The sequence below is a fragment of the Venturia canescens genome, chromosome 5, assembly GCF_019457755.1.
Source record: "Venturia canescens isolate UGA chromosome 5, ASM1945775v1, whole genome shotgun sequence".
NCBI lineage: Eukaryota > Metazoa > Arthropoda > Insecta > Hymenoptera > Ichneumonidae > Venturia > Venturia canescens.
Genome location: NC_057425.1, coordinates 3,465,980 through 3,479,020, shown reverse-complemented (window position 1 = coordinate 3,479,020; position 13,041 = coordinate 3,465,980). Strand labels below are relative to the sequence as shown.

Sequence of the window (13,041 nt, the reverse complement as noted above, 5' to 3'; positions counted from 1 at the left end):
TCTTTTCATATTACGAAACGAACGCTTCTTACGAAATTTATGAAAAATTACACAATAACAATGAGGTGTATAATGAAGGTCTGGGAAAAAATTCTAGACGATTGTCTTACAAGTAATAAAGATAAATTACGTCGAAGATTGAACGAAATTGGTAACGAGCACTCGTATAACCTCACATTTGCTTATTTCGGCATTCTTTCTTCTTGGCTTGGGCCATTCCCGTCACAGCCTTCTGTCTTTTCATTGACCCTTTTTTCTCGATCCATTTTCCTTCGTGTTTTCCCTTTGTGCTTTCTAATGCGATTTTTAACATAAAAACTATTGTATTTTAGCCAGGGACGAATGAAATTTCGGATTAAGTCAGTGATCAATCCACGATTAATTAACGGCTCGTTATTTCATTCGCCAAAAGATAAGTTGAAAAAATGTATTTACAATTTCAACTAGGAAGTAAAAGTCGACCCAATTTAGATATACCCATAAAATAAGATCCTCGTGATCTACCTTAAGCCTTTCCGCATCCTTCCTGCTTTTCAAATCATCATTTTTCCCCGACTCTGTTACAGCGACTCGGTATAAAACTCATTCAACCATTTCTTCCCGAATGTCTTCCCTGTTTCGCCTTCCAACTACCATCCTGTGCAAACTTAATGAAAAAAAAAAAAAAAAAAAAAAAAAGAGAGAGAGAGAGAAGAACCTCAAAGCAGACGTGCCAGCCACTTGATGGTGGCGGTGCTACGATCGAATGATCGTAACCACTGGTACCTTAATAACGAATATACTAAACTGAATTCTGTTATTGTTTTTGAAATTTCATTTAAACGAAAAAAAATCGGCTTCGTTTGAATCCAAAGCAGTTTGAACCGACTTTCCCCCTTTTCCTCGATCTCAATTTCCAGTTGTCTCCTCTTCAATAATTATCTCCCATTCCCTCTGTTTATCGTTCTCTCATTCATCGCTCTTCCGAGCGCACTTTCCGAGCTCATTTTCCACTCAGCCTTGGATCTTTCTCCACAAGTCTTTCCCTCTCTGAGAATATCATCGACTGGCATACTTTTGCAATCCTCATATTTCGAGGACGTAATTTTGAAGGAAAGCGGAAGTAAGGAGAGTCGAAAAATATGCTGGCAACGTGTACAACGACGTCGGGGCGACGACGGCGGGGATAGTGGTCGTGCGAGTAGTACGTCGACCACCGTCGACGCCGGTGGCGCGTGTGCGCGTCGCACTGACGGAGAAATCGCCGTCTCGACCTCTACGATCAATACTCCCGCCACGCCTCGCGCCACCACCACCGGCCACACTCACCTCCGCCACCACCTTCGCTTCTCCCCTAACCGAGAGATAGACGCACAACCCTCCAGTGTATGTATAACCTGCTGCGAGGAAGGAAACTTGACTTCGCCTCCGCCCCACACGCTCTTGGTCCTAAGCACGAGCGACTCTCACGACCCGACGGAGGGTCGAGACCAACTTTTTCGCGAGACGACGACGACGACGACGACGACGACCGAAAGAGAAACAGAGGGAGACTACAAAAAACAAAGAATACTCTAAGCCCTCCTACCTATACAAAAAGATGCTGAAAATATGCTTATTTTTAAACACACAAAAATCACAACTTGCTCACTCCTTTCAAACTTTTATTTTATTGGTCTTGTGGCTCAAGAACCCATCGAGGATTTGAACCTAGTTTACTCAAATGGAATCTAGTTCAATCGAATACGCTTTTTTCTCGTCCCCAGTCTGAGATGGCACTTCAACCTCGAGGAATAAATTTCATCCGATTTTTGAATATTCACACATTTTTCTGTTTATCGAGAAACGGTTTTTAACCCATTTTTCGTACCGAAAACATTCCAACGAACTATGCTCACTTGGAATTTTCGAAACCGAAATTCTTTGACAGGATTTGACCGATTTAAAAAAGGCTCCGTCAGCCCACGCAGGACGATGGCAAAAATCGACTGACAGAGCCCTTTTTTAATCGGCCAAACTCTTAAGAATTTCGATTTCGAAATTTACAGCTAGCTCTCTCTCTCGCACTCACGGTTGCGACACATACCGACTGAATCCACCCCCTTAATGATCTTTAAATATCGTTTTAATCATTTGTTGAATTATTATTAAAGTTTTAAAATCGTCACAAACGCCCCACTCCCTCAGACGCTGCCCGTAATCGATAAAAAAACTAGAACTGCTTCCGGCAATTTATCAGCGTCCAGAGCGCGATTCGTATGTGAGAAAAGCCTCGACGCTCTGCGCCACGCAGCGGTCGAAGCGGGAGGTTCCGTCGCGGGAGTACTGGGATCAGCGAACTCAGAAATCACTAGCCATTTCATTGGAATACAGCGTTCTAGAAAAAAACCAACAAATTTTCTGGTAGATTCGAACACTCATTTTTGGGTGTACGATCCTTTCGAGAGGAGAGCGAAATAGAGAAAGAGAAACGCTTCGAAATCTCTGTTTTAATTCGATATCGCGACTCCCGTTGTTGTTTCAATCGTTACATTGCTCGTCAATTAGGCTCTGAACACCGGAAATGAAAGGCAAACAAAATTTGATCGTTCGCCGTCGAGGCAGATTTTTTCCCAACGACTCGAGCGCCCCCTAAAGTTTGGTCAACATCGCATTAAACTTACGCATAAATTGGTGATTTAGGAGAGCCGAACGATTAATAATCAATATTGTATTATTCACTTGTAACTTATCGTTAACCGGCAAACAGACGGATCAATTCGTCATTACAACAATGATAAAGTGCATGCAACGAGGATCAGTGACGTCCTGTAAACATTGCTTTATCGACGCATTAACAACGTGACTCGGACCGGAGTAATATCGAAGCAAAACCAAAACACATATGCGCGGAAAACGAAGAGTGGAAAGAGGTCTTTCAATTTCGCTCCACTACTTTATACACCGAGTGTCCGAAACGTCATCGAGACCAAAAAAGTCTTTTTTCTTTTCGATAAAATTTTGGTTAAAATGCAATTATGAGATTGATGAAAAGTTCGGATTTCGTTCCTCCAGGTAATAACTTGTGTCAGAATTGCCTAATCACTTGTGCTCGTCTGAAAACCATTTTGTTGTTTGGTATCGGATTGGACATTTTGGTTGGGAGAAGGAAAACGAATTTCGGTCAGAAGACACTTTTCCCCAGTTTGACAGCCTGCGCGAGCTTTGCATTTCCATTTATCCGTGGAGGAGACAAATTTGGCGATAGCTGACTCCAACTAGTGCGGAGACGGGTCATTGGTATCGAACGCGCGTGATTCCGAGACCTCTCAATTCCCAATCGCTAATTAATCGATCGCTTTGTGACGTTTGTACAAAATTTCACACCCGCGGAAACCAAAAATGTGATTTTCTCACGATATCTGTGTAAAAAATAGTGAAATTGAATTAATTCATCAATTAATTTAAATCGAATTACAGGATTTGACAATTCGACGTAAATTCACTGGACCAAAAATCTTGCGCGAACTCTCACCGACTTCCACTCTCTCCTCACTAAAAAAAAAGTTTTTCTCCTTTCCAAATCGACATCCGAAGCGCAGATCGATTCGACAGTTCATTTAAAATACTGAAAACACAAAAAAAAACAACGAAAGAGGAAAATGACGTTTAACCCTTGGTGTGCATCTGGGGTCAGCTTGACCCCAAAACATTTTTCTCACATGAATAGCATTTACAGATAAGCATCTCATAAACCCCCCAATATTAAGAAATCGTTATCCCCTCTCTAAAAGTAGGGAGCATAGCCAACTTCATACTCCAAAATAAATACATTTTTTGTAACGGTTGCAAAGTGGACTATTTTTCCCTTAAAGCATGGACCCTTGTCTGTAAAACTCTGTAAGGATTTTTTTCAAAACTCAAAATTTAATTTTCTACGAGAGATTTAACCGAAAAAGTGCTTTTTACGCGCACTATCAACTTTGAGCACGTTTTTGAACAATGAAAAAAATTTTTTTTGAAAATCCGACGTTGCAGCCTCAAAGTTGGACCAATTCACTGCAAAAAGTGACTGAACCTTTTGTTCCGAAAAGCGCATAGTTACCGAGATATTCCATGTCAAAAATCACCTGGGCTCAAAGTGACCCCATGTGCACGAAATGCCTCGCTGCTGTGAAGGCGTGCACACTAAGGGTTAACCCTTATTTGAGAAGAGCCGGGAGAGGGCGATCCCCGGAAAGTTCTCGGTGAAATTCGTTCCCAAATGATGAGATCCGATTGAAGAAAAACAAAAAACTTTTGTTCGATCGAGTTTGAAAAATAGGATTGCAATTGAGCTGGCAATTAGTGAAAATAGTTCGGTTCCGTGGGCAAATAAGTGGAACGTTTTGTCATACACATAAGCGAAAGGCCGAATGGAAAGCGGAGTGCTCGAAGCTCAAAGTGAGAAGGTAGGAGAGAGTGGGGAGGCGGCGAGGGCGAGGAGGGGGGGGGGGGGGGGGTGATAGATGTTAGGGAGGGAATAAGTTGACGAGTCTTCCACGTGAACGGAGCGACTCGTAAATTGAGGTCGGTAGCAAAGGGAGGGTGAGTTTCGCCCTGCTCACGACATCGACTCGTGTACGCGAGCCTGGACGATATTTGCGTCGATAATGTAAATCCAATTGTTTCACTCTTCCGTGTATTCCTTGTTTTCTTCGAGAATTCCTCCTTCGTTTTTTTATTTTTTTTTATTTTTTATTTTCGTTCCTCCTTTCTTTTGTCCCCTTGAAATCTTTTCTTCTAAACGCGAGTTTAGGGTCAGGTTAAACGTTCTCGCGCCTCACGGATCGCTTTCGATGCAATTACGAAAAAATGCGAATTCTCTTGGTCCTTCTCCTGATTATATTAAGCTTGGACCATTTCAACTTTCCCATTATTCGGCTGGAAAAACATGAACGAGACTCGAGCGAAAGAGAATTGCGTAATTTTATGTTTTCTCGCGGAATTTACCACGGACCTGAATCCACGTGCGAAGAATTTCATGAAAACTCGTCACTTTTAACCATTTTCACATTTTTTTTGTTTTTTTTTTCATTTTTTTTTATAAAATCGTCAAAAAGTACATTCACATCGGGAAAAATTTCCGAGCGTACTTTGCACGAAAAAGGTTGTCTAAAAATTCATTTGGAATCGAAACTTTGAAAGTTACTTTACAAAATGGAGATTTTCAAAAAAACTCATTTAAAATGAAAACTTCGATTTTATTTGCGAACATAAATCCCTCGTGATTTCAGAAATTCGTAGCGAACCTCGTGTGATACGAAAAATAAAGTCAGTTGATGCTATTTTCTTCCGATGCGATTTGAATTATAATAAAATTCAGCTTGGCTTAATATTTTCATTCGATCCAATGAAAAACATCAATTAACATGGCAGACAAATAAATATCCGAATCGCGCTATAAAATTTATGAAAAACATTTTCCTTGCAGAAACTTTATTTCTTCGTAGAAAAAATGGAATTGAATAGCTTCGATGCGATGCCCCGTATATATGAAAATTTTACACTGAAGTGATGAGTTCTCAATGTCAAAAAATAATCGTGATTTTCTATCAAACGTGCTATTCGCGAACGTCACTCGACACAATTGACTATTTTCTTGATAACGTAGGAACAACAGCGACATGTAAATAATGAGAAAAGCGATCAAAATAATTGTTTCCACAATATATAATAATGGCATGTGCCTCCGTGGAGCACGAATAAAAAAATAATGTCAAAAGAAGAGTTCTGAAATCGATTCGCTTTTTTGTTGAGTTGCCACACGCGAGTGCTTTATCACAACGTAACTATAATAACGAGGACTCGGAGTATAAGCGTTTTATAAAATTAATCGAAATTGATCGCGCTTCGTAAAAATTAAAATAAAAAAAAAAAAAAAAAACTCCTTCAAATCGTGTCACACGCGCGAGCACATTGCAATTTCACTCAGTTCCATTTTCTCGATCCTCGATTTATTTATCCCATCCATTTTACCGACTCGTTCGATCGTATTTACGTTCCATCGAGGGAAAAAAACGCCAATTTCGTTTTTGCACATAATGTTTATCGAGTGGAAAAAACAAATTTTCCACAACAGTGAAAAGAAAAGCAAAAAAAACATCGCGAAAACGTAGTTCGTCGTTTCTGTCGTCAGCCACCGTTGTTTGTAGGTTATTCGAAACGTTCCTGTTATCTGTATAAGCCGATCACGTATATATAGCTTTACTGATATATACATATATCATATGTGGATATATGTACGCATATAAATGAAAAGTATTTATTGCGATGACTCGATAAAAAAAAATAGCCCAATTCCATGAAAACCCGTGGTTCGAATCAATAATCAACGAGAAAATGAAGGAGATACGATTAGAAGATACAGAACCGCGAAAATTTGTAGGTTATTCTGTCACACCGTCGCTTCGGTGTGTATCAAGATTGTGGAAAAATAGCACCGCAGGCGCCGATGTAGAAAAAAAAAAATTCAACGACATAATGTAAATTCGTACTCACACGTCAGATCGCACACGCTTTTAGCTCCACGTCAAAACCCGATTTACTTTCGTATTCTTTTTCGACACCGCTTTGCGGCAACACGAAGCACCAAATTGACGATGAAAACAAGTAAAATCACGATTCTCCGGGAAAGGTTTAAAGAAAAGGAACTAAAAAAATTTTCACTCAAGTTTTTTTATCACCGTTCGAACGTCAAACTTTATCACGAAAACATTATCGGAAACATCGAGGGGACACACCGTACGAGAATCCACTTGCACCAACATTTGATGACGTCATTCGCCCCGTCGAGCAACATGGATCCCGGCAGCGCTGTCTCTCTCCCACTCCTTGCGGTGCGCGCGATTCTCCGATCGTGCGCGCTCCGACCTGCTTATATATTTACAGCTTGTATATACGTACACGTATTTAAGCTATTATAACACTCGCGATAACTCAAAATCTATTGCTTTTGGAAATTATTTTCATTTATCCTTCGGGAACGTTCTATCGACACTTTAGTAATGTCTTCTTCTCTCGCTCCCTCTCTTTCTCTCTGACGTCTATCACACTCGCGACGACACGTAAATTGTGGATTGCGGAACAGTCGCGTTCTCGCGATGCTACGCGCGCGACCGTGGCTCGATGACGACTGAAGCCGGCAACGTTGTTTCGTGCAAAGACGGACCCCTCTTTTCGCCACATCTTGCTTGCTCGACGGCTCGACGACTATTTATTTATTTTTGCTTATATATATCATACCTCCGCGACCCATTACTTTTTAACACCTGCTGCAATTTCTTAAAGTCTATATATTTTATACCAAAATACAAATAATGCTTATCATTCTCCACAATATTTTCTGTCGGATAATAAAAAACTCCATTCGCTCTATTTCCAACTTTTTCAAAATTTCGGAAAATCAAATCAACAATCGAAAAAACTCACGGAATAGAAATTTCATTTGTTGATGTTTTTTTTGCCGACAAATTCAAAATATTTTCGAACTACCTCAGTTCATTGCAAAGAATGATATCTGACTTTTGTAAATTGAGTGTTTCGTCGATTTTCAAGGAATTGATAAGTGAATTGTGGATCTTCTCAAGTGATATCAATTGTCCAAACAATTATATAAATTAATATCGAAAAATTGACGCGATATGTATTTTTAGTATAGACGGATTTTTTTGATCTCATTGAATAAACACTCTTATCAGATTCGACATGCGGACTCGATAATTTCTGACATTTCTTCATCACTTTTATATTAGATTGAACGAATGGAATAAACCATTATTCGCAAACACATTTTTTCGGGTCGATTTTTGTCCATGAATTATTCGATTCTGTTGTCGAATCTTCATAACAGTTTGTAACTCAATTAAAATTCTTCAAAATAAGATTTTCTGCAATTATTATTTCACGAAAAATAAAGTAGTGAATAGCAATTATAAGAAATTTTTTTTTGGTATACACGAAGCTAACTGACGCCAATGATACTCACTGAAATTTTTTAGTTGCCGGTTGGAACGCCAAGATGGCACAAACATGTCAGTACGACAAAAAACGGAGTAAAATTCTAAAAACACAAATATAGTTTAACCGAATCGTCGTCGTTTAAAGTTCCAATTTTCATTTTGCAAAACATCAAGCCTTCAATGTATTTAATTCCTCGGGTAATACTATTTTTAGTAACGCAATAATAACCAGTAAGATCTATTTCTAACCTAACTTTCCGCGCCTGCTTCTCATAATTACAGTATCGACCGGAACTGAATAAGTTTGAATTTTAATATATGACTAAATAATTGCGGAACGAAATGTAAAACTCGCAAGATTTGATGCGGAACTGGAGTTTGGACTGCAGACTAAAATTCCTACCTTTTTCTCGAAAAACAGGATCAGACAAACGTCATCAAATTTTGTGTAGCTGAGATTTTTACAAATGTAATTTCGATTAATCTGAACAACATCAGTTTATTATATAAAGGCCCAGCAGGTAGTTGTCATATACTATTTTTGCTCTGCTTCTAAAATTTTATTCGTAATATAAATTTTTAACCTCGAACTTCTCAGTTGCTTAGAAATTTTAACACAATGAGCAGAATAATAATTTGTGTTATCCAAAGCCATAGTCACTCTTTGAGCCTTATTCACATGATATTTTACAAACGATCATACAACAAAGTAGCTTCCTCCTAATCATCCTCCAAAGAAAAACTCTAATTATACTGATGGAAGTTCTCTACCAGATTTCAGAAAATGACGGAACAAGGCTACGTGTCACGGATAAACCAAATAGACGCTGCCCAATTGGACGAAGAGATATACAAGGTCCTGAAGTTACAAACACACGCAATAACAAAATTTTGTCCTGAAGAAAAAGTGGAAGCATGGCAGCCAGAAATAGATGCGTTTTTGAAGTTTGTAATATGGTGTTTTTCCTTGGGTAGTGGAAAGTCAACATTTGGTCAGCGTCTTTTAGACCTGAATTATGCTAAGCTGAACCGGCAAAAAGCTGTATTATTTCTCATTTTCACTGTTGTTCCGGTTTATCTGAGAGACAAGCTGGTGGATCGAAGAAGGGCGACAACTTCGGCGAGCGAAGAACGACTACGAAAGTGGGTCGAAATGATAGCAAATATTTTTCACTTGTTGAGCTTCTTCAATTTGCTGGTATTCCTTCATCGAGGGAAACAGCCCAGCATCGTTGAAAGACTTTTGGGCGTGTCGAGTGAAAATTCACACAAACACAAACCCAGACAAATTGGCTACTCATACATGACGAGAGAACTTTTGTGGCACGGTCTCATGGAATTGTTCAGCATGGGATTGCCCATGATCAACTTTCATAGTGTTAAACAAACAATTTTACGTTTCTGGACGAAAAATCGTAGAAACGCTCGTGACAGTGTCGAAAATTTACATCCGCATATGGACACTCATACTCTGTGCACTTACTGCCATGAAAATCCAATTTTACCAAGGTACGCAGAGTGCGAACATCTTTATTGTTACTACTGTATCAAAGCACATTTTGCTGCAACTGATACATTCCAGTGTCTAAGATGCAGCACTGAACTACATTCTGAAAATGTTCGTGTTTATGTCCCAACAAATAAAGTCAATGCATTGGACCTCGTCGATAAAGAGCTAGAGGATTGATTCATGAATCTCTAAAATACTCTATCGGCTCAAAGCCAAAGTGGAGTGAAAAATTACAGTCATACGATTGAATATTTCTGTCACGAAGGAAATCTCGTATGCCAAAGAGAAGCATACAAAAAATTGCTTCTAGCGATTCTCAGGGAACAAAAATTAATGTAATATATTTATGGGTATGGTTTATTAGTATTAACAGTGTAAGTGCATCGGTTCATTTATATTTCAGCAATAAATGATGACAAAAAATTTTTCCAAAAAATCAACTGCAAGTGTATTTTTGTATGGATTTTCTTCTAACAAGCCATAATCTTTTTTTTATATAAAACATTAAAAATTGAATGAAAATATTGATACACAACTATACAGTCACTTTCTACTATCTTTAAATTTTCAGATAATGAAACTGCAATTACTCATTCCACCGCAAGTGTCAGCAAAAATATTGAAATGACAGGCTTCCTTGATCGGAGACCAGGATATATCAAGAAACTCATCCTCGATCCTAGATTTTTGCATAATTACATCGTAAAATTTTGGATAAATGACTGAGGTAGGGTCGTGAAGAAAAGAGCAAAAGTATTTTACTACGAAAATGTATTCTCGTTTATTCTTCATGCTTCAAACATTTAAACCGTTAGGCACAAACCCCAGACTTATAACCTCAAACTTAAACACAAAACATACGAATTCACAATTGGATATTTGGCCTCTTAATAATGATTAATCGTGCAGTTTCGTTACTTATCAAAATTTTCAGAACATTTCAAACAGAAATATGCTGCACTGTAAGTTATAGAAAGACAAATTTTCCCCTCGACATATTTCATCGTAATATTTATCTATATAATAATTGTTTCTTTTTGCTCATGCACCGTTTCTGGGCAAGCACGTCCCTAATAATTATCACATTCCATCATCATTATCATCATCGTTTTGCGCATTGCTAGTCAATTTATCCCTAAATACCCACAATAACAATACACGACAGCACAAATAAATCAAAATTTCCTCGCCATTGCATTTCTTATTCAAAATCATATTTGAAGAGTGTGGTCGATCTTCTCGAAGTTGAATCGACGCGTGAGTGAAGCGTCATCTCGAACGTAATAACGAGCTGTCTCTATGGCCCCTTTTTCCTTTTTCTTCCTTTTTTCGATGGAACCCCAATAGGATCGATCGCACTCGGTGAAAATACAAACAAAATCATTTTGTTTCGTAAATCTATTCAAAAAAAACATTGAAACCGTCGAATACGGTTTTGTTGTAATCTAGAGATCGGTCACTTCGCAGCGTCCAAGCTTCGTCCACGCTCCCTATAGAGGGCATGAGCATGCGTGATGGAACGCAACACAACGGACAAACAGCATGGACTTTTCAACGACGTGACGAAAACTCAAAAAATAAACACCGCCTGACCAGACTTCGCCAAAGACATTTCACCTGCGTGAGTAGGAAACTCGAAAATCTTTCTGAAAGCTTACAATAATAAAGATTGATATTAAGAGCATGGATCAGTCGATATATCGTGAGTGCGGGAGAGATAGCTACAAATTTTGAAAGTGATATTTTTCTACGCCGTTCGCCCCATCAAAATAATAAAAATATCAGCCCATTTTCGCCATCGCCCTGCGCGTGGGCTGACCAGTCGCACCGTGTCAAAGAATTTCGATATCGAAAATTCCAAGTGAGGTTAGGTGACCGCGATCCATACTCTTAACATAAAGTAATGCTATCGAAGTATTCTGCCACATGGCATAAGATGTGTGATGTACATTTTTTCTCTCAGTTTTGTAAATACAATAAGAAATAACGGTGTACGATCTTCACACTTTGCTCCCTGTTGCAATAATTGAGAAAGACGTTGCTGTGTCACGTTATTCGCTCGATTTGTTTCACTTCGGTCAGGATGAGGAGGTTCGGTTGATCGATAACTCGGAATTCCAATTGGATTTTCTCCATGTTTGTTAATTTCGTATTTATTAGTGTGTTTGTGTCTCTCCCTCTGCAATCGTTTTTGTTCGTTTCTCGAGGTTTTTATTTGAAAATAATAATAACGAATTTGATGATGATTGTTTTTCCTAAATTCACCACGTCTTACGCTCGTGTGGACTTTAAATACACTAAATCGCATACACTTATGATATTCGATCCTAAGAAAGAGCACTTATCGCTTCTAAACGTTACGATTACATAGGAACATTGAGAGTGGGTGGGGCAAGCGACGTTCAAGTCTCCTTTTTCCATATACATTAGATTCTCTTAGACCACGTGGGTGTGTGTGTGTACATTTTCTTGACCCCTTGTTTCGAGCAGTCGATTTTTTCCTTTCCTTCCATATTATTTTTCAATTCGATTTTTTTTCCTAATCACGTTATATTATCGGCATATGAATAATCAGACTCGAAGCACATACTGCGCTGTCTCGTGGCCGAGTCCCCATAGTAATACGAGCATTCGTGGCATTTTCGTACTCAGGTTTCTGTGCGTGTGTCAATGTGTACTAATTCAATAATCACCGAAGTTCGTGTCTCGTGGTTTTTTAATCTCGTACGTGGCATTCGCGATTCACGTATGAAAACTTGTGTGCTGCGTCGATAAATTTATCATTTTCATGCGCGAATACTCTGCTCGACTGACGTACGTATTTCACCAAATGAATTATTCACATTGTCACGCATCCACAGTTTCTCTATCGATATAAATGTGCGCTTACATTTCTATGGGGAAATTCTTGACAATTAGAGTTTTTCATTGACGAGTGAAACAAAAAAATTGTTCGACGGAACAAGATTTCGGACTGTCACACGAATTACACTTTCCAAAATTCTCTCTCTCTCTCTCTCTCTCGCATATACATATACATCTCAATATGTGAGTTTTTCGTGTGCATAAATAATTCAGTTATTCTTTACTCAAATCAACAGATTCAATTTATCAACAGAGGGCATCTAAATAATTTACATACGGCTTTAAAACTTCACAAGCTTAGTCAACAATTTAATCAGCAGTAAAAAAATTGTTTGCCGGCTATATTCGACACGGAATTTCTTTTCCTCTCGCCTCCTGCTTCCATGTCTACCGAAGCGAAACTCGTTTCCCTCACTTTTGTGCTCATTCGACAATTTTTCGTAGCTGACATTTCGAGGTGAGAAAAACTTGAGTTTGCAAGACCCGAGTCAACGATCCGGTGTCAAATTTCACGTCAGTTCACTTTCATTAACCCCAAATTCGTGTCAAATTTCGCTAATTCTTATTCGACTTCGCGAATGGGTTTGACACTTACGGATCGATCATTTTAGACCGGAAATTAATTTCAATTGAAAAGAGTCAAAATTCAAAGTCCCTGATTTTTCTCTACCCGCAAAGCTGCACTCGGAAGCGAGCAGACCCGAGTTC

The 13,041-nt window shown here is 38.8% G+C and overlaps 3 protein-coding genes across 10 annotated transcripts in view; 2 read left to right on the top strand and 1 right to left on the bottom strand.

Annotated features, from left to right (window-relative positions):
• bsk (mitogen-activated protein kinase dJNK) overlaps positions 1-7,047 on the bottom strand; it is a 107,296-nt gene extending 100,249 nt beyond the window's left edge. For all 4 annotated transcript variants that reach the window (XM_043419898.1, XM_043419899.1, XM_043419903.1 and 1 more), the window contains exon 1: positions 6,499-7,047. The gene's annotated coding sequence lies outside the window, so the exon portion shown is untranslated. The remainder of the gene's footprint in view (positions 1-6,498) is intronic.
• Positions 7,048-7,111: 64 nt separating this feature from the next.
• On the top strand, positions 7,112-10,660 carry Pex2 (peroxin 2). 5 transcript variants are annotated; one of them, XM_043419904.1, is made up of 3 exons: positions 7,112-7,286; positions 7,998-8,156; positions 8,733-9,908. In XM_043419904.1, exon 3 carries the CDS (start codon positions 8,743-8,745, stop codon positions 9,643-9,645), a length of 903 nt encoding a protein of 300 aa, XP_043275839.1. In that variant the 5' UTR covers positions 7,112-7,286; positions 7,998-8,156; positions 8,733-8,742; the 3' UTR covers positions 9,646-9,908. The 5 variants fall into 5 exon arrangements, with proteins under 5 accessions (XP_043275839.1, XP_043275844.1, XP_043275843.1 ...); XM_043419909.1 differs by lacking the exon at positions 7,112-7,286 and adding an exon at positions 10,040-10,660 and having other exon boundaries at positions 8,733-9,467; XM_043419908.1 differs by lacking the exon at positions 7,112-7,286 and adding an exon at positions 8,380-8,427.
• A 309-nt stretch (positions 10,661-10,969) lies between these two features.
• Positions 10,970-13,041, top strand: part of Mettl14 (methyltransferase like 14) — a 30,724-nt gene continuing 28,652 nt past the window's right edge. Inside the window, exon 1 of the mRNA XM_043419896.1 lies at positions 10,970-11,089. Within this exon, the coding sequence (XP_043275831.1) occupies positions 10,970-11,089 (120 nt within the window). The remainder of the gene's footprint in view (positions 11,090-13,041) is intronic.

What these genes read in the sequence shown, in the direction of transcription:
- Pex2 (XM_043419904.1), top strand. Translation starts at nt 8,743, where the DNA reads ATGACGGAACAAGGCTACGTGTCACGGATAAACCAAATAGACGCTGCC.